At 39.3% G+C, this 21,594-nt stretch overlaps 2 protein-coding genes across 4 annotated transcripts; one reads left to right on the forward strand and one right to left on the reverse strand.

The window, feature by feature from the left end:
• Positions 1–12,651: 12,651 nt before the first annotated feature.
• On the reverse strand, positions 12,652–21,070 carry LOC104224937 (uncharacterized). 3 transcript variants are annotated; one of them, XM_009776667.2, is made up of 3 exons: positions 20,816–21,070; positions 13,847–14,140; positions 12,652–12,885 (listed from the first exon to the last, which is right to left on the reverse strand). In XM_009776667.2, the coding sequence occupies exons 2-3, from the start codon at positions 14,121–14,123 to the stop codon at positions 12,806–12,808; spliced, it is 357 nt and encodes a 118-aa protein (XP_009774969.1). In that variant the 5' UTR covers positions 14,124–14,140; positions 20,816–21,070; the 3' UTR covers positions 12,652–12,805. The 3 variants fall into 3 exon arrangements, with proteins under 3 accessions (XP_009774969.1, XP_009774967.1, XP_009774968.1); XM_009776665.2 differs by having other exon boundaries at positions 13,847–14,212; positions 20,816–21,040; XM_009776666.2 differs by having other exon boundaries at positions 13,847–14,232; positions 20,816–21,036.
• LOC138873396 (secreted RxLR effector protein 161-like) lies at positions 18,613–19,023 on the forward strand. Its single transcript, XM_070151864.1, has one exon. It carries the CDS (start codon positions 18,613–18,615, stop codon positions 19,021–19,023), a length of 411 nt encoding a protein of 136 aa, XP_070007965.1.
• Positions 21,071–21,594: the final 524 nt, after the last annotated feature.

Consider the following 21,594-nt stretch of genomic DNA (forward strand, 5'->3'; position numbering starts at 1 on the left):
CAGTCTTTCGTAGATTGTTACGCTGGATACCATCAGGTATTGATGGATGAAGAGGATGCCGAGAAAACTGCCTTCACCACGCCTTGGGGCACCTACTGTTATCGGGTCATGCCATTTGGTTTAAAGAATGCTGGGGCTACTTACATGAGGGCCATGACCGCCATTTTCCATGACATGATGCATCAGGAAATAGAGGTGTACGTGGACGATGTGATAGTCAAGTCCAGGACGCAGGATAACCACATCCAAGACTTGAGGAAATTCTTCGAGAGGCTAAGGAAGTATGACTTGAAGCTAAATCCAGCCAAATGCGCTTTCGGAGTTCCGTCGGGCAAACTTTTGGGTTTCATCGTAAGCAGGAGAGGTATCGAGCTGGATCCAACTAAGATAAAATCCATCAGAGATTTGCCTCCTCCAAGAACAAAGAAAGACGTGATGAGTCTGTTGGGCAGGTTGAACTACATCAGTCGGTTTATTGCCCAGCTGACAAGCACGTGTGAACCCATATTCAAGCTGTTAAGGAAAGATGCGGCGATTAAGTGGACAATAGAGTGTCAAGAAGCCTTTGATAAAGTCAAAGAATACCTTTCGAATCCCCCAGTCTTGGTCCCTCCAGAACCGGGAAGGCCACTTTTCTTGTATCTGACAGTCTTAGAGAACTCTTTCGGCTGTGTCCTCGGGCAACACGACGTAACCGGAAAGAAGGAGCAAGCAATCTACTACCTGAGTAAGAAATTCACCGGTTACGAGGCCAAATACACACTGTTGGAAAGTACATGCTGCGCTCTCACATGGGTTGCACAAAAGCTGAGACATTATCTCCAAGCCCACACTACATTCCTCATCAGCAGGTTGGATCCTTTGAAGTATATATTTCAGAAGTCAATGCCTACTGGGAGACTGGCTAAATGGCAAATCCTGCTTACGGAATTCGACATAGTTTATGTCACCCGCACAGCAATGAAAGCCCAGGCGTTAGCAGATCATTTGGCCGAAAATCCGATCGATGAGGAATACCAGCCATTGGATACCTACTTCCCAGATGAAGAAGTAAACACCGTAGAAATGATCTCAGAGGAAGCTCATGTTTGGAAGATGTTCTTTGACGGAGCCGTGAACGCCAAGGGTGTAGGGATTGGGGCAATTTTGATCTCGCCTTCTGGTCAGCATTATCCCGCCACAGCTAGACTGCGTTTCTTTTGCACAAACAATACAGCTGAGTATGAAGCCTGCATTATGGGCATGCATATGGCAATCGATCAGGATGTCGAAGACTTACTGATTATGGGAGATTCTGACCTGATCATCCGACAAGTTCAAGGCGAATGGGAAACTCGGGATGTCAAACTTATCCCATACCGACAACATGTGGAGGACCTCAGCAAGCGCTTTACCTCAATAGAGTTCAGGTATATTCCAAGGTGTCACAATGAACTGGCAGATGCACTTGCTACTCTGGCTTCTATGCTACCCTACCCGGGCAACGCCCACGTCGATCCTTTGGAAATCCAAATCAAGGAAAGACACGGTTACTGCAGTGTAATCGAGGCGGGATCAAATACGCAGCCTTGGTACCATGACATCAAGAAATTCCTGAAGACACAAGAATACCCCGAGCACGCTACTGGAGATCAAAAGAGGACCATTAGGCGACATGCAAGTGGTTTCTTTTTGAGCGGTGATTTGTTATATAAGAGGACTCCGGACCTCAATCTCCTAAGATGTGTCGATATCGAGGAAGCGAAAAAGATCATGCACGAAGTACACGCAGGTGTGTGCGGACCTCACATGAACGGGTATGTCTTAGCAAAGAAGATCCTTAGAGCAGGTTATTACTGGATGACCATGGAGAAGGATTGCTTTAGCTTTGTTCGGAAGTGTCATCAGTGTCAGGTGCACGGTAATTTGATTCATGCACCTCCCACGGAACTGCATCCCATGTCCGCACCTTGGCCATTTGTCGCTTGGGGCATGGACGTCATTGGACCAATTGAACCAAAGGCTTCGAATGGACACAGGTTTATACTGGTTGCCATCGATTACTTCACAAAATGGGTAGAAGCCGTCACTCTCAAGTCGGTCACCAAGAAAGCTGTGGTGGATTTTGTACACTCAAATCTTATCTGTCGCTTCGGTATTCCTGCGACTATCATTACAGATAATGCAGCAAACTTGAACAGTCACTTGATGGGAGATGTGTGCGAGCAATTCAAGATAACACACAGGAATTCCACTCCTTATCGGCCAAAAGCCAATGGTGCTGTGGAAGCTGCAAATAAAAACATCAAGAAGATTTTGAGGAAAACAATACAAAGTTCCCGACAGTGGCATGAGCAGTTACCTTTTGCATTATTGGGGTACCGCACTACGGTGCGCACATCGGTGGGAGCAACTCCTTATCTTTTGGTTTATGGGACCGAAGCTGTAATACCGGCAGAGGTAGAGATTCCTTCGCTTCGAATCATTGTCGAAGCCGAAATCGAAGACAGCGAGTGGGTCAAGGCTCGACTGGAGCAATTGACGTTGATTGATGAAAAGCGGATGGCTGCAGTTTGTCACGGACAGTTATACCAACGAAGGATGGCCCGTGCTTACAACAAGAAAGTCCGACCCCGGAATTTCGAAGTAGGTCAGTTGGTACTAAGGCGTATTTTGCCGCATCATGAAGAAGCAAAAGGAAAGTTTGCCCCAAATTGGAGAGGCCCATACATCGTAAGGAAGATATTGCCGAGAGGAGCATTGTATTTGGGTGATATCGAAGGAAATGACCCCGACACAGCAGTAAATGCAGATGCAGTCAAGAGGTATTACGTCTAAAGCATACTCCAGTGGTCCTGACACGTTGAAAATGGCGAAGGCGTTTGTTCCCCACTACTCCTCAAACACTACCCAATCCTCTCCACCAACTTTTGAGCCGCTTACAAAACAAAACAAAAAAAAAAACAAAACAAAACATTGATTGAGGCCTGAACTACGTTTGACTTGATTCCGAAAGGATACGTAGGCAGCCTCTCCCTGAGGTTCAGTCACACCAACAACAAAATCCCATCCACCCTGAAATTGAAAACCGGGGCATGTCGGACACTTGAGAAGTTTAGTATCAGCTACCTCTCTTTACCAAGTACAAGCCTTCAAATCAATTACCAAAGATAGTGGGAAACCAATAAGCATCACAAATGGAAACCGGCACACCCTGAGTTGAGAGAAATAAAATGAGAGAGTCTCGGCGGTGAAAACCTTCGGGCACCACGAGGCGACGGGAGAAGAGAAACCAAAATGAGAGAGCTTGTTTAGTAAAAACTCGCAAAGAGTGCTATCAAGCGATGACAGGAAGAGAAATGAGAGAGGTCAGCCAGCGAAAACCCGCAAAGGGCGCTGTTGGCCGAAAAGAATGACGCCACCCCAAGAAAGTTTCGGCAGAGTGCCACCAGTTTGGAATCACAGATCCGTTCTGGTTCAGGAAAATGCAAGCTCTTAGAAGGTCAAACGTCCAGTCCAAAAAGCATGTCATGTCATTGAAAGCCAGCATTATCTTCCTCAGATAAGTCTTTCTCATTCCGAAAAGGTTCCTCCTTTTCTGATTTGTTTTCTCTTTTCTTTGTTTCTTTTCGAATCCCTTTCGCATTTTAACCCCGAGTTCAGGACACACCGGAAAGGACAGGTGGCAGGTTTGTTTGCGCGGAATCCCGTCTCATGAAGGAAAGCACCTCATCTCGTTGATATGATTACCCAAGCATGATGAATCATGACGTTTGATGGTGTTCCGGAGTAAAGGAAAAAGAGAGAAATCTTGAAATCTTCCCCAGCAAGTCCACCTTCGGACAAATCCCCACAGAGTCTCCCCCTGTACAAATCCCAACAGAGTCTCCCCAGCACATCCCAGCAAGTCCTTTTGTAAATATTCCCCAACAAGCTTACCCCAACAAACCCTGGGAAACCCGTTTTGAAACCAAAACCCAGCATACCCCATTGTACAGAATCCGCACAAAGAATCCACTTTGTAAATATTTCCCCCACATAGCTTCCTCTTGTACAAGTTCCCACAGAACACCTCCAATAAAATCCCCGTTGAGAACCTTCAATCAAAACGGGACAAAAAGAAAAAAAAAGAGGCCTTACGAGGCAAATCATCACAGAATCCGGAAATACAAGCCTGAGCAGTCTAAAGGTTTCGCCATTCAATTCGAATCAATGGCGGGACTTCGCAACAGAAGTAAAGACGCAACGAAGCAATTGGGAACGATCAAGGTCACCAAACCGACCGTCATTTTCAGCCAGCATTAGAGTTTTAAACTCTAAACTGAGCTTTTCCATGCAATCAGCATTAGGGTTTTAAACCCTAAACTGAATTTTCTTTTAATCAGCGTTAGGGTTTTAAACCCTAAACTGAATTTTCCTTTCAGCCAGCATTAGAGTTTTAAACTCTAAACTGAGCTTTTCCATGCAATCAGCATTAGGGTTTTAAACCCTAAACTGAATTTTCTTTTAATCAGCGTTAGGGTTTTAAACCCTAAACTGAATTTTCCTTTCAGCCAGCATTAGAGTTTTAAACTCTAAACTGAGCTTTTCCATGCAATCAGCATTAGGGTTTTAAACCCTAAACTGAATTTTCTTTTAGTCAGCATTAGGGTTTTAAACCTTAAACTGAACTTTTCCTTTTAGCCAGCATTAGAGTTTTAAACTCTAAACTGAGCTTTTCCATGCAATCAGCATTAGGGTTTTAAACCCTAAACTGAATTTTCTTTTAATCAGCGTTAGGGTTTTAAACCCTAAACTGAATTTTCCTTTCAGCCAGCATTAGAGTTTTAAACTCTAAACTGAGCTTTTCCATGCAATCAGCATTAGGGTTTTAAACCCTAAACTGAATTTTCTTTTAATCAGCGTTAGGGTTTTAAACCCTAAACTGAATTTTCCTTTCAGCCAGCATTAGAGTTTTAAACTCTAAACTGAGCTTTTCCATGCAATCAGCATTAGGGTTTTAAACCCTAAACTGAATTTTCTTTTAGTCAGCATTAGGGTTTTAAACCTTAAACTGAACTTTTCCTTTCAGCCAGCATTAGAGTTTTAAACTCTAAACTGAGCTTTTCCATGCAATCAGCATTAGGGTTTTAAACCCTAAACTGAATTTTCTTTTAGTCAGCATTAGGGTTTTAAACCTTAAACTGAACTTTTCCTTTCAGCCAGCATTAGAGTTTTAAACTCTAAACTGAGCTTTTCCATGCAATCAGCATTAGGGTTTTAAACCCTAAACTGAATTTTCTTTTAATCAGCGTTAGGGTTTTAAACCCTAAACTGAATTTTCCTTTCAGCCAGCATTAGAGTTTTAAACTCTAAACTGAGCTTTTCCATGCAATCAGCATTAGGGTTTTAAACCCTAAACTGAATTTTCCTTTCAGCCAGCATTAGAGTTTTAAACTCTAAACTGAGCTTTTCCATGCAATCAGCATTAGGGTTTTAAACCCTAAACTGAATTTTCCTTTCAGCCAGCATTAGAGTTTTAAACTCTAAACTGAGCTTTTCCATGCAATCAGCATTAGGGTTTTAAACCCTAAACTGAATTTTCTTTTTAGTCAGCATTAGGGTTTTTAAACCCTAAGCTGAACTTTTTCTTCCAGCCAGCATTAGGGTTTTGAACCCTAAACTGAATTCTTCCTTTGTTCGGCATTAGGGTTTTAAACCCCAAACCGAACCTCTCCCCAGCTAGCCGGTGTTAGGACTCCAACCCTGAACTGAGCATGCATATCCTCTTTCATCAATTTTATGAACTTCCTGGTGAATAATTAACGAAATTTTCCTAGTGAAACTGGGGCAGAAAATTTCGTTCGTTTGTTTGTTTTCTCCCGCAGGTCTGACCTCGAGCCACATTGATCGAAATGACCCACGAGATAAATCCCAGTTTGGAATCAAAAGAAGAAAAAGACAAAAGAAGATGTCCCGAGATATCAGAGTAAAGGAAAAGCAGATCGACTCCTACATTAGACTAAGGTCCTGAACTCTGCCAGTCACATTTTATTCGGTATCCCGGAGATTAAACCAGTCGCCGCAACTCGCAAGCATCAAGATTCAGATCAGAGTCTACAAGCAGAATCAGCTAAGACCCAAGATCAAGTCGTGAAAGAATCATAGATAGGAATCTTGTAACTAGCAGTTGACATACGTATAAGTAGTTAGTTCAGTTTCTAATTTTCGTTTGGTTGTAATAAGGCGGTCAGTAACGTAGCAGTGACAACAGCAGCAGCAGTAGCAGCAAGCATTGCAATCCCATGGTAGTCCCAGCTACCAAAACTTCCCGAACTACATTGACCTGATTCCTGTTTAGCCCAGGATATGTAGGAAATCTTTGAAGCAAGATTCGGTCAGATCTTTCAAAAAATGCTTCATACGGAGTGGTCTATAGGCAAAAATCGCTCATACACGCTCACTTTATCTTTGCACGAAAACCCTTCGTGTTTCCAAACAAAGAGGGGCAGCTGTGAGCACGTGATTTTTGTTTTCGCACGACAATCGCTCCAAAAAGAAATAAAAACAAATATAATTGGCCCTGCTGTACAATTTCGGATTTCTGTGCAGCACTTTGTTGATTTATTTGTGACCTTAGCCCATTTTTATTTATTTACTTTATTAAAATAAAAATCAAAAAATATATGTGTCCTGCATAATTCAAACCGCAATCCGGTCGTTAAATAGAAAATCATGAATAGGCATTTTCGTCCGTGATTTTATTTGGTTTGACTTTACCTGTTTTGAAATACTTTAGTGTGTGTGCAAATAATTGTATTGAGTGTGTATTTAATTTTAAATTTGATTTTTTGGCTTAGTTTTGTTTTGAAATAAATCAGAAATAAATAAATAAATAAAAAATAAAAATAAATAAATAAATAAAAAATAGACCCCTTCCCTTCCGGACTTGGGCCAATTTTAACAAAATTGGCCCAAACAAACAGCCCAAGACCCAGGCCTGCCCGGTCCAGGCCACCTGATGCCCAGGACGTCCAAACGACGTCGTTTGAGTCATACCTGATCTGGACCGTTGATCTCAGAATGATCAACGGCCAAGATCAATCCCCCGTAACCCACCAATAAACCCGACCCGTCTCACCCGGACCGACCCCAACCCTTTACCCTTAAAACGACACCGTTCCACTTAAGCTATCAGATCCAGACCGTAGATCTAGATTGATCTAACGGTCGAGATCAATCCACCCATTAACTATATAAAGTCATAATCCTACCCTGCCCCCCCTATCCGAACCCCAGCCTTCGTCTTCAACCTCATCCCCTTCAAACCCTAGAGCCGCCCTTGTATCCCCCACCATGAAAACCGGCGGCATGAACACCGGTGACCTCGCCATGAACACCATAGAACCCCCTCACCACCCTGAACATAGACCTGTTGACCGTTTGGTTCGAATCACCCCCCAGGTCCTCGAATCTTCATTTGAAGATTCGAGTCAAACTCGATCTACACCAAACAACCCCAGCTTCATACCAGACACTCCCCGGACCTTCCTCGTGACCAAACCATACTTGGTTTGGTCCGAATCTAACCAGGGAAGCACGAATATTAGATCTGAGTTTTGAAACCACAAGGTCCCTCGTCACTGGTTCAAACCGGTTCAAACCAAAGAGTTTTAAGGTCTGATGGACTTTAATCAAGTGTTTCTCATTTGAGAAACACTTCGATTAAAGCCCGTTCAGCCTTAAGAAAGTTGTTCAAATCCGAGTTCAAATTTTTAACTTTGCAAGCTTTAAGGTGAGTTTGTTTGGTTTCCTTTATTTGTTTTAGTCCGTGTGTTTTGTTTTAAATATCTGGTCATGTTTTGTTTCAATTTGTGTCTTTAAATTTTACTACCTTCTGATTGACCACTTTGCCTGAACCACTGTGTTTTGTTTGAACCCCTCCTATTCTGATAAGACATGTGTATTGGTTGTATCCCAAATTTGTACTGACTTACTGATTCCTCAAAGTATAATCCTGCTTAATCAGTATAAGTCGAGTCATGTGTCCCATGCTTTTGAATGTCTGATTTGGCTACGTTTGTGTATGTTAATACTAATATAGTCGAGTCGACATGTGTCGTCAATTAATTTCAACTGTCTGAGCATAGTAAATCGATTTGCTTCTGTTGAACATTTGTTGAAATCAATTCAGAACCAGTTTTGTTTACTTATAGCTGTTGATTTGGATCAGTCAATGTAAAAAGGATTGTTTATGTTTAAATTCTGAATTGGAAGGCATGTGCACTCGTGCACAGCATGTGCATTGGTGCACCTCATGTGCCTTGTGCACAGCCTGTTTTTCTGCATTAAGAAGCTTTTAAGTTTTAAACAATCTGACAGCATATGCTGTCAGATATATTCTACTGCCCATACTTGCTTTTAGATAATAAAATGAAAAGTTGAATCTGCCAGGGAATGTGAATGGGTTTTAATACTTAATTAGCTAAAGTTGGAATTGAAAATGGAAGGCACATGGGAAGGGTACTGGGATTTCTGAAAACAGGCTGTTAAAAAGAGTAGGATAGAGGCTTATAAAAAGGGGGGGGTAGGACACAGAAAAGGAGGAGAAAATAGACAGACTGTGAGGAATTTTTGAAAGAGAAAGCTGAAATACACACTGAGAAGTATACACACACAGACATACATAGAGAGACACAGGGGAGCCTAAACTGAAATTTTGAGAATTGAAGTTCTGGGGGAAAACAGTAAAAAAAAAAAATGGAAAAGGTCTCTTTCTGATAACTTAAGTATAAGTTCAAGACTGCAGACTGATATTGGATTCTTGAAAAGAAAGAAGATAGGGAAAGGGATAAACAGAAAATCAGCAATTACTTCTGTCTTGTTTGTCTGATTCCCAGTCTTGTTCAACCTGTTCAATCAACTCTGTTTTCTTCCAAGTATCAGCTGAGTTCATTAGTTGATTCATATTGTTCGTTTCCCCTGGATTGGTCTGTCTTGGAGTATTATTCCTACTGCATTGTTTGCTGCTACCTGTCTACCATTTCTTGTCGGTTCTAACTGTATCTTGCACTGGGAGTTGTTCTATTGGTACCTGCTGTTACTGCTGCTGTTTGGTATCGCTTCTATTGTCCTACTGACCCCTTGCTCCTTCTGTTGTATCCAATATCCAGGTACATACTAAGACTCGCATTTGATGTAACAATGAAAGCATGAATCAAAAGATTTGAAGGAGTTAGAAGCACCTGTTGTATTGCTTATGAATTGCCTTTTAATGTTGTTAAGATATGTAGTTTCTTGGTCTGTTAGCCTAATAGAGACACATTAGTAAGGTTGTACTTAATTAAAGTTTATGCCAATCTGAAACTGTGACATTTTATTCGTTTAGTAGTACATAAGATGTAAATACAATCCATGAAATGTGCAGCCATTTTAATACAATTGTTAACTCATACTCGCTATTTAAGCATGTTTCGAATATGTAAGGGCAAATGATTGTTTAGATCTAGCTAAAGACAATACAGTTTCAAACTCTTGAGTTTCAGTTTGCGTGAAGCAGTTTACAGGATGAGTTTCAAATACCACTAGTCGCATTTCCCAAACAAGCAATTTTAATTAATCTTGTCCGAATAAGTTAAAGTTAGGGAGCTCTTGTAACAGTCGTAGCATTTCATCAATCCCATATACATTTCTTTTATCAAGTTCAAAGCATGTTTTCATGAGGTACAATGTTTCTTCAGTCCGTAAATAATTAATCGGACGATTAGCTAAAATCCTGATTTGGGCCAAACACATAGTTAAAAAATAGCACGCATCTTTTCTTCTATTTTTAAGAGATAAACACATCAGAAATGTAACCGTTTTAGGATGTTCCTTCTAAAATAATGAGACGAGCCTCGCCAAATGAGATGTAAATCGCGGGGCCCTCAATAAATAACCTTGATAATTATCTAGAATTCAGGATGGGCCATTTAATAAATTTCATGGCCTTCTACAAATAATAACGCGCTAGACCCCTTAGGCATCCTTAATGAATTACACTCTTAAACTTGGGTGCGCATTGATGTGACCCGAATCCAAATCTCAACGGAGTCGAAATGTGTTAACAACTACGGGTGCATTGATTGTGACGTGGTTCAAGATGCATTTTCACGACGTTGCAATTCTATAAAAATAAATGATAATAATAAAAGCGGTTTAAACTTAATAAAAGCACATAAGTCACAACCTGTATTTAAATCAGATATTTAGCCATTATAACAATTTAAGCGACCGTGCTAGAACCACGGGATTCGAGGGTGCCTAACACCTTCCCTCGGGTCAACAGAATTCCTTACTTAGAATTTCTGGTTCGCAGACTTCATTTGAAAAGTCGAATATTTTCCTCGATTTGGGATTCAAGATAAACCGGTGGCTTGGGACACCAAAAGCCAAACCTTTCCCAAGTGGCGACTCTGAATTAAATAAATAATCCCATTTCGAATATTGTCACTTAAATTGGAAAAACTCCCACCCGCGCATTTCTAACCCTTCGGGGCGGGCGCGCAAAAAGGAGGTGTGACAGGGGGTAGGTAGGTGGGGGAGTGGTTGGTGGGGAGTGAGAATAGGGCAAGTAAGGTTGAAAAAGAGTTTTGGAAAATGTTTTCTCTTCTCTTGATGGGGAAAACATTTTCCTCCAATTGGAGGAAAATGAGTTGATGAGGAAAATATTTTTCAAAATATTTAAGCCAACCAAACATGAGAAAATTAAAAAATATTTTTCTTCGTACCAAACACACCCTTAATTAGGGGTGTTCAAATGAAACCGACAAACTGCACCAACCCGATAATCCGAGTCAAACCGAGAAAAAAAACCCGACTATGATTTGGTGTTGAAAAAAAAATCGACCATATTGGTTTGGTTTGGTTTTAACTAAAAAAAATCAAACCGAAACCAAAACAACCCGACATTATATGTATAAACGTTTTAAATATATTTAATACATAAAAATATTTATTGTAGTGTAGTTATAAATATTTCTTAAGTTTTTTCATAGTTTTATCTTTTCACATATTATTTCAAACTCGGACTTATAATTTTTGGATGATCCAATTAGTTTTATAGTTCATAAATGTTAGTAACTCAAATAAATCCTAAATCAATATCAAATTAATATTAATTCTAATAAAATATATTCAATGCAATTGTACTATGGATGAAAATAGTGTTGGATATTTTTTTTTTTTGTGGTTTAGATAAAATGCATAACTTATTTTTTTTTAATGTTTAGTCATGTAAATAATAGTACTTATTAGTTGTACTTATTTTAGCAACTTATTAGTAATTTTAAATTATGTTTGTTTTCATTATGGCTTATTAATAATATTTATTTTATACGATTTTATTATTTTTATTGTTGAATATTTTAGTACAATGCCATAACTCATCTCATATTTATGTTACTTTATTGAAAAACACCTTATATAGTTATATCTTACTAGGATTAAAGAAATATTTGGAGCACAAATTCTATATTTTGTGCTATGAAGACTTTATGAAAAAAAAAATGAAAAAATCTGAGAAAAATCGAGGTTGAAAAACCCGACTTTTATTGGTTTGGTTTGGTCTTTAGATTTAATAACCCGATACAATTGGTTTGATTTGGTAATTAGAAAATTCGAACCAACCCGACCTATGCACACCTCTACCCTTAATCAACATTTAATTGCACGAATCATCTATACTTATTTTTCTGGGAGAAATTCAAAAATAGCCAGATTTACAAGTGATCGTTCAAAAATAGTCTAGTTTCAAAAGTAATCGAAATTTAGCCACTTTTCATGTAAAGATAAATCTGAACGAAAATACTGTTCAAAATACGGAAAAATACTCAACCATAATATACTGGAGTTCCAATATATTATACTAGAACTCCAGTCTAATAACCTGGAGTTCTAGTATAATATACCGGTCCAGCATAATATACTAAAGTTTGGAGCAGCGGTGCTCCAGTCTCTAGTATATTGTATTGAAACCAGCAAAGTATACCGGTCCAGCATATTATGCTGGAAGTTCATACACATGTGTACCGAACTCCAGTATATTATGCTGGACCGGTCTTTATTACAGCAAAATAGTGGTTATTTTTCATTGAATTGGTAAACATTAACTATTTTTGAATGATCGGTTCGAAAACTGGCTAGACCGTGCTATTTTTACTATTTTTCTCTATCCAAGTTTTCAACATTCAGAAGATTGATTCATCACAACTTATCATTTTTAAGCTGTCTCGCTAACCTACACAATTCTCCTCCTTTATTTGGACTTGGAACTAGCTGCTTTCCTAACATAAGATGGAGTCATCTTTTTTCCTTTTTAAGAAATTTATACCCTAGTACTAATATTTACACAAAGTAAATAGCTGGTTAATCAGATTGTGTTCAATGTATTTTTACTTTATAATATAAATCAAGTTTGAAACATCCGCTAAACAAACTGGAAATCGAAAGTACCAAATCATAAAGTATGCACACTGAAGAATTAAGAACCATAACGCTTAAGTTGTTTCCTGAACTTAGTCCTCCTGTCCTTCATATTGTAGAACTAGAATCAGATGTATCATATACACCCGGTACAGGCACCGATCATACAAAAACACATAATGAAAAAAAATCGATACTAAAATCTTTCGCAAGAGACTAGGACAACATAAATGCTGCAAACTCATCAAACTCGTAACAAAAACCAGTAACTACATTCAGAAGTTATTTGAAATGTAAAGGACAACGTTACTGCTATAGAAACTATCAGAAAACTCATTACAGAAACTAGTAACTAAACTCAAAGTTTACATGAAATGCGAAGACCTCAATAGTCAGGGATTGAAGTAAATCGATAACCTTGAGCACCTCTCCAAGAATAATATGCAATCCGTGTCTCATAAAAACCTGCAAGTAATCATTAAGTGTCACAGTGGCTGTTGGAGGTTTTCTTAATCAATACAAGGAAAAGCGAAGAAAAAACATAAATTAAGAGCTTAATATGCAACAAAAAGTGTAGGCAGTAACTCAGTATTAGACGCTAAAATCTAATAACATGACGAAAGCATAACTTGAACTAAAATCTAAACAGTCTAATAAATCTATTACTATTGCCTATTGCAAAAGTTTACAACACGTTATTGACATACCACAACATGAAAAGTAAGTGTTCAACACCTGATGTACGGGTTACACCACCGGTTGCCTGGTATTTATGAATAAAGGTAGAGGTGCGCGCCCATTATCCACTAAATTTTAAAACGCAAACAACTAGCTCTCGGGATTTCTCGGTTATCCAAATATATATATATATATATATAAAGGACAGCTCGGTGCACAAAGCATCCCATGTTCATGAAGGATTCGGGGAAGAGTCGTACCCCAAGGGGGTGTGATGTAGGCAGCCTACCCTAATGCAAGTATTAATAGCTGAGTCCACGGCTCAAACCTGAGACCTATAGATCACACGGCGACAACTTGACCATTGCTCCAAGGTTCCCCTTCAAAATATATATATATATATATATATATATATATATATATAAAATGTGTGGCCATTTTTAATTGCATAGCACAATCACCTTCATATGGGGCTTCTTGCAACTATAGAGATAAGGTAGATAAATTAACAAGTAGTCCTACCATTTGCTGTCTCGCTTATTTAACATGCTCACAGATTCAATGGAAGTTACCTTGTTAATTCAGACTGGTATTCATACTGCCAAACAATGGTGCAACTGTAACATGACTCTGGATTTAGTGGACTACTGCACTCTCAAGTCTCAACAAGGATATTTTGAACAAACTTATACAAGATTTATAGCTTTATCATCCAAAGCAGTACAACATAGATGAATGTTTTACTTACCAGGGAGAAAAGTGAGAATTCCAAGTCCAAGAAGACCATATGCCTGTGAGCGCTCTCCTCCCATATGACCAGATAAGATGAAGTATGATAGCAAGAGAAGCAGACATCCCAGAAAGAGCAGAAAAAGAGCAAGGGCAATGGACTTCCAGGGGATTCTATCTAACGATTTTGGTGAATAATCAAATCTAGGGTCAGGTCGGCTGCCAGCACTACCATAATAGTCTTCATCTTCATCCACAGCGAGACGACTATAAGGAATGTTCCGCCTGGAAGCCATCCACCAGAATTCCCAGTCTTTGAATTGCAAAAGATTAACAAATTTGGCAAAAGGTCAAATCAGAACAAGGCTGCTTGAGAAAACACCACCTAATCGAGAACACGAGGATCTGATTATCAGAATACATAATAAGTTGGCAAAGTGAGGTAGAATTTCAAAAATAAATACCTTCTTGGTCAAGGAGGATAACCACAAAAGATGGTTCAATAATACACACAACAATAAGGTCGTGTTCTAAATTGTTCTACAAAAATATGTCAATATTTGCCCCCTATATATGTGTGTGTGTGTGGGGGGGGGGGGGGGGGGAGGCGTATTTATCATATCTCAATATTTGTCATTTGTTCCATATTCAGCTCATGAGAGTCCATAACTTTTCCTGACCTTTTACTCTGCTGTTACTACACTCATGACATTGATGGGTAAAGAATAAGAAAAGAAATACCATTTCTAATGTTAGAATAGTTATGTAACCCTAATCCCATATGTATTAGGAGTAGGACATATTATGTATATATATATAAAGGCTCATTGTATCATGTTTAACATATGAGAATAATATCAATCATATTTTCTACTGTGCATTCTCACATGGTATTAGAGCAATTGTGAGAGATTTATCGCTGTGCACAAATTCTAGCTATTTCGGGAAGAGAAATCAGTCAACGGAAGCCTTTTTCCGGCGACTTTTTCAAGGCTGTTTGTGTTTGCGTTGTTTCTGTCAGTGTTGTGAAAAATCCAACACTACCACAAGAGTCGCCACTGTCCGGAGACCAAACCCCAGAAAAATCTCCGGCAACAGAAGCCCCGCGCACGCCACCAGAAGCTCACGCGCCAGCGCGTGCAGAACCCTCCGGCCATTTTTTGAAAAACTTTCTTCAGAACAGTTGAGTCGTGTACCAATTCCGACCCCACCCATACTGTTTTCGTTACCACTTTGAGTTTTTCCGGCGACTACACTGATTTCTTCCGATAGCTACAGTAATTTTCCGGCAAAAAAATTGTGTCTCCTTCATCTGTTTCAGCGAGTTTTCAATTGATTCTTTCTGTTATTTGGTGATAATTTTATAGACCTCACTTCAATCCAACAAAGTCTTTGGGAGTCAATGCTTTCGGGTCTAAAAATCCGGGTTCTGACAGTTCCGGTGTTATGATTATCTCAGAACCTTTAATGGGAAGTTCAAACTACTTAGCTTGGGTTTCGTCTGTCGAGTTGTGGTGTAACGGTCAAGGAGTTCAAGATCATTTAACAAAAAAGGCTAGCAAAGGTGATGAAAAGGCCAAAACACTTTGGGAGAAGGTCGATGCTCAATTATGTAGTATCCTGTAACGATCTATTGATTCCAAGTTGATGCCCTTGTTCCGTCCATTCCAGACATGTTATTTAGTTTGGGAAAAGGCTCGTAATTTATACACTAATGACATATCTCATTTCTATGATGTAATATCGCGTATGACAAGCTTGAAGAAACAGGAATTGGATATGTCTACTTACTTGGGACAAGTAAAGGCAGTCATGGAAGAATTTGAGACGTTGATGTCAGTTTCTGCTAGTATTGAAAAGCAACGACAGAAGATGTTTCTAGTTCTTACACTCGCTGGACTCCCTAATGACCTTGATTCAGTACGTGACCAAATTTTGGCTAGTCCGACTGTCCCCACAGTTGATGAATTATTCTCTCGATTACTTTGCCTTGCTGCAGCACCAAGTCACCCAGTGAGCTCATCACAGACACTTGACTCATCTGTCCCCGTATCCCAGTCAGTGGACAATCGGGCATCTCAAACTATGGAGAATAGACGAGGAGGAGGTCGTTTTGGAAGATCTAGACCCAAGTGCTCTTATTGTCATAAACTTGGACACACTCGTGACGTGTGCTATTCTTTACATGGTCGCCCACCCAAAAATGCTTATGTTGCTCAGACCGAAATTACAGGTAACCGGGGATTTTCTTTATTTGAAGGGGAGTATAATGAGTTCCTTCAATATCGAACAAGTAAGCAGACATCTCCACAAGTAGCCTCTGTTGCTCAGACTGATACTTTTGTTGCTGGTAATTCTTTTGCTTGTGTTTCTCACTCTAGTACTCTTGAACAATGGGTTGTGGACTCAGCCGCTTCTGATCATATCACTGGTAATAAATCAATTTTGTCAAATATCGCGTATTCACAATCTCTTCCCACTGTTACTTTAGCCAATGAGTCTCAAACTAAAGCAAAAGGTGTTGGACAAGCAAATCCCCTACCCTCTGTCACTCTAGATTCCGTTCTTTATGTCTCTGGCTGTCCTTTTAATCTTGCATCTGTTAGTCGTTTGACTCGTGCCCTCCATTGTGGTATATATTTTATTGATGATTCTTTTATTATGCAGGACCGTAGTACGGGACAGACGATTGGAACAAGACTTGAATCAGAAGGCCTTTACTATCTTAACTCACTCAATTCCTCCAAGGCATGTCTAGTTACAGATCCTCCGGACCTAATTCACAGACGTTTAGGACATCCAAGTTTATCCAAGCTTCAGAAGATGGTGCCTAGTTTCTCTAGTTTATCTACATTAGAGTGTGAGTCATGTCAGCTCGGGAAACATACCCGAGCCTCCTTTCCTCGTAGTATTGAGAGTCATGCAGAATCTGTTTTTTCTTTAATTCATTCTGATATATGGGGTCCTAGTAGAGTCATATCAACCTTGAGATTTCATTATTTTGATCATTCAAGATTACTTGGATTTTCTTAATGAAAGATCGTTCTAAGTTGTTTTCTATATTCTAGAATTTTTGTGCAGAAATTAAAAATCAATTTGGTGTTTCCATTCGCACTTTTCATAGTGATAACGCCTTAGAATATTTATCCTCTCAATTTCCGCAGTTTATGACTTCTCAAAGAATTATTCATCAAACCTCTTGTCCTTATACCCCTCAGTAAAATGGGGTTGCAGAGAGAAAGAATAGGCACATCATTGAGACTGCTCGCACACTTCTCATTGAATCTCATGTTCCGTTGCGTTTTTGGGGCGATGTAGTTTTCACAACTTGTTATTTGGTTAATCGGATGCCTTCATCTCCCATCCAGAATCAGATTCCGTATACAGTATTGTTTCCCCAGTCACCCTTATACTCTGTTCCCCCTCGTGTTTTTGGGAGCACTTGTTTCGTTCATAACTCAGCCCCTTGGAAAGATAAGTTAGCTCCTCGTGCTCTCAAGTGTGTCTTCCTTGGTTATTCTCGTGTTCAGACAGGATATCGTTGTTACTCACATGATCTTCTTAGATACTTTATGTCCTCCGACGTCACATTTTTTGAGTCTAAAACCTTTTTTTACCTCTTCTGACTATTTTGACCACCTTGATATATCTAAGGTCTTACCTATACCGGCCTTTAAGGAGTCTACTATAGCTCCCCCTTCACCTTCCGCCACAGAAGTCTTACCCATTCCAACTGATGGGGAGTCTAGCGTGGCTCCTCCTACACTCTCTGCCACATGAACACCACTATTGACATATCATCGTCGTCTGCACCCAGCATCAGGCCCAGCTGATTCACGTCATGCACCTGACCCTGCTCCTACTGCGGACTTGTCTCTTCCTAGTACACCGATAGCACTTCGGAAAAGTATACGAACCACCCTTAATCCTAATCCCCATTATGTCGGTTTAAGTAATCATCGTTTGTCATCCCCCTATTATGTTTTTCTATCTTCTTTGTCCTCTGCTCCCATCCCTAAGTCTACAGATGAAGCATTGTCTCATCCAGGATGGCGACAGACTATGATTGACGAGATGTCTGCTTTACATACGAGTGGTACTTGGGAGCTCGTCCCTCTTCCTTCAGGTAAATCTACTGTTGGTTATCGTTGGGTGTATGCAATCAAGGCTGGTCCGGATGGTAAGGTTGATCGTCTTAAGGCTCGTCTTGTTGCCAAGGGATATACTCAGATATTTGGGCTCGATTACAATGATACCTTCTCTCTCGTGGCTAAGATAGCATCAGTCCGCCTTTTCTATCCATTCGCCATTGACCCCTCTATCAGTTGGACATTAAGAATGTGTTTTTACACTGTGACCTTGAGGATGAAGTTTATATGGAGCAACCACCTGGGTTTGTTGCTCAGGGGAGTCTCGTGGCCTTGTATGTCGCTTGCGCCGGTCACTTTATGGTCTAAAGCAGTCTCCTTGAGCCTGGTTTGGTAAGTTCAGCATAGTTATCCAGGAATTTGGCATGACTCAGAGTGAAGCTGATCACTCTGTATTCTATCGGCATTCTGCTTCGAGTCTCTGTATTTATATGGTGGTCTATGTTGACGACATTGTTATTACCGGCAATGACCAGGATGGTATTACTAAATTGAAGCAACATCTCTTTCAACACTTTCAGACTAAGGATCTGGGCAAACTAAAGTATTTTTTGGGTATTGAGGTCGCTTAGTCTAGCTTAGGTATTGTGATTTCACAACGAGAAAATATGCCTTAGATATTCTTGAGGCGACAGGAATGACAAGTTGTAGATCTGTTGACACTCCGATGGATCCGAATTCTAAACCTCTACCAGGACAAGGGGAGCCTCTTAGTGATCTTGCAAGATATAAGCGGTTGGTTGGTAAATTAAATTACTTTACAGTGACAAGACCTGACATTTCCTTTACTGTGAGTGTTGTGAGTCAGTTTATGGATTCTCCGTGTGATAGTCATTGGGATGCAATTGTTCGCATTCTTCGGTATATAAAATCAGCTCCGGGCAAAGGTTTATTGTTTGAGGATCGAGGCCATAAGCAAATCGTTGGATACTCAGATGCTGATTGGGCAGGATCACCTTCTGATAGACGTTCTACTTCTGGATATTGTGTCTTAGTAGGAGGAAATTTGGTATCTTGGAAGAGCAAGAAACAGAATGTGGTTGCTTGATCTAGTGCAGAAGAAGAATATCGAGCAATGGCTATGGGGAAATGTGAGCTAATTTGGATCAAACAGTTGCTCAAGGAGTTGAAATTTGGTGAGATTAGTCAGATGGGACTTGTGTGTGATAATCAAGTTGCTCTTCATATTGCGTCAAATCCAGTATTCCATGAGAGAACTAAACACATTGAGATTGACTGTCACTTTGTTAGAGAAAAAATACTCTCGGGAAATATTGCTACAAAGTTTGTGAAGCCGAATGATCAGCTTGCACATATTTTCACCAAGTTTCTCACTGGTCCTCGTATTAACTACATATGTAACAAGTTCGTTACATATGATTTATATGCATCAGCTTGAGGGGGAGTGTTAGAATAGTTATGTAACCCTAATCTCATATGTATTAGGAGTAGGACATGTTATATATATATATTAGGAGTAGGACATGTTATGTATATATATATAGGGCTCATTGTATCATGTTTAACATATGAGAATAATATCAATCATATTTTCTCCCGTGCATTCTCACATCTACAATGCATTTTTAAGTCAAAATGGTGGTGGTTTTGGCCATAAATATACCTCAAAACTCCTAAACACAAGAAACAGAACATTTTGTTTTACGTGGTCAGATCCTCGTTCTGAAGCATCATCAAATTTTAATCGTCCAATTAGAGGATTCCATGGTGAGACCTTTACATGACTTCTGACATTAGCTCCTATAGTTTTGAAGTATAAAGGATCATAAAACTCATGAACCATTTTCGACAGTTCTTCAGGTGGTATATAGTTATACATTTGTTACTCATATCACCAACTTTAGTCAGTACCACACCAATTCCATCACAGACAACCTTTTTCCGACACTGGCTAATGAATTTTGGCTTGGTACCACAGGGGAAGCCTCTCAAAACAGTATAGTACCACTGCACTAATGTCCTTGCTTTTTTATGCAAATTGACTGGAAAGGAAAATGAGGTCTTTTAACGTTGAAGAATTGTCCCTTATTAACTTTGAGGCACTGATCACGAAAGCATGTTTTCTAAGCAAAAAAAAAAAAAAAAAAAAAAAAAAGCTATCCAAATTTATGTGGTGAACTCATTAGTTTTCTGGAGATCTCAAGTTCTCAACTAGTATAGTCGACTGTCCTAGATGACACTTTCCCTTTACCTCTACTTTGAAGATTTCTTCCTCTTGCCTTTGCAGGCTAGTATTTACTCTAAAGATCTGTACAAGGGATTGCATCCCCTTGATGCTATACTGATGAAACTTCCAAATTGTGTCCAATCAATTAACTGTGTCTCAAACTCCAAACTAATTAGAGTCGCAAAAATCCTATCCCCAAGCTTTCATATTTAGCGGGTGTGCCATTTTTCCTAAAACGTGTTGATTGGACCATAAGGGGATTTCTACCAAGGATTTGGTTAGGGAATTAAGGTTACATTTGTGGTGCTTTGCATTCGATTAAAGGTGAATAATTTATTTTCATTATTATTCTTCTCTTTTCCTTTGAGAGCTTATACTTATTAATTTTTCCAATGGATTATCAAATGTTTCATGACTCTTTGAGTGTTTATAAAGAAACAACAATATCAAGCAATCAGAAATTCCAGATGCCATTTAATTATAGCAAGTTTAAAAACCAAACTTTTTCAATCTAGTTAGGGCCAAAATCATATTAATATCCATCAGAAATCAAGTTATATAGGAATCCAACTCAATCAACAAACAGTTACGTAATTATCCGCTAATACAGATCAATAAGACATTCTACTAACTCGAAAAGCTTCGGACTAACCTTGAAAGGAAGCAAGTACAAATTCTCCGAAGAAAGTGACCCGTAACACTGACGAAAACCTAACCCGGCAACGATAGCAGTGGAACGTGGCAAACACCCGAGAAATTGCGCAACCAACTTTGACCAGATTTCTTTTGTTTCCTTATTTTGTGCTCGGAATAAACTTTGTCCGCGTATATGTTATTCTCCTCATTTCCTCTCGTTTCTACTTTCTCTGTTTTAGGCGGAGCAGGATTTGGGGATTCTAAATATTTTAAATTATTATATTCTAAATTAATAATTTATATATTTTTAATAAAAATTGTAAAATAAATATATAATTTGAAACAAAGTTATTGGGTTCGACCGAATCCGTAGCTTCTATTCTTCCTCCGGCCACGCTAAACAAGTTACTATTGTTCAACAAAAGAAAAAATGGAGGTTTGAAACGAGATTTTTGTTGGCATGAGATTAATTGGCGATTTATAATCGATTATGAACAACTATTAAGACCAGAGATGTGGTTATGGTCATACATATGATAATGTCACGGTTGTGATGCGAAGATTTGTGTTATTGATATATACATTGTGGTGATTTGTTGAGTTGTGGATGTGTTGTTAGGAGTTATTTTGGTATTACTCTGACAAGTGGATATGCCCAATTACAGGGGAGACTCTGCCGAAATTTCTGAAAAATTTGGGAGTTAGAAAAAATTGGGATATTGAGATGTGCAAAGAAAGAGACAAATTACATTATGTGGGGGAGGATGTAAAAACCGTTAAGCGCTATTAAAAAGT

Source organism: Nicotiana sylvestris, chromosome 7 (assembly GCF_000393655.2).
Source record: "Nicotiana sylvestris chromosome 7, ASM39365v2, whole genome shotgun sequence".
NCBI lineage: Eukaryota > Viridiplantae > Streptophyta > Magnoliopsida > Solanales > Solanaceae > Nicotiana > Nicotiana sylvestris.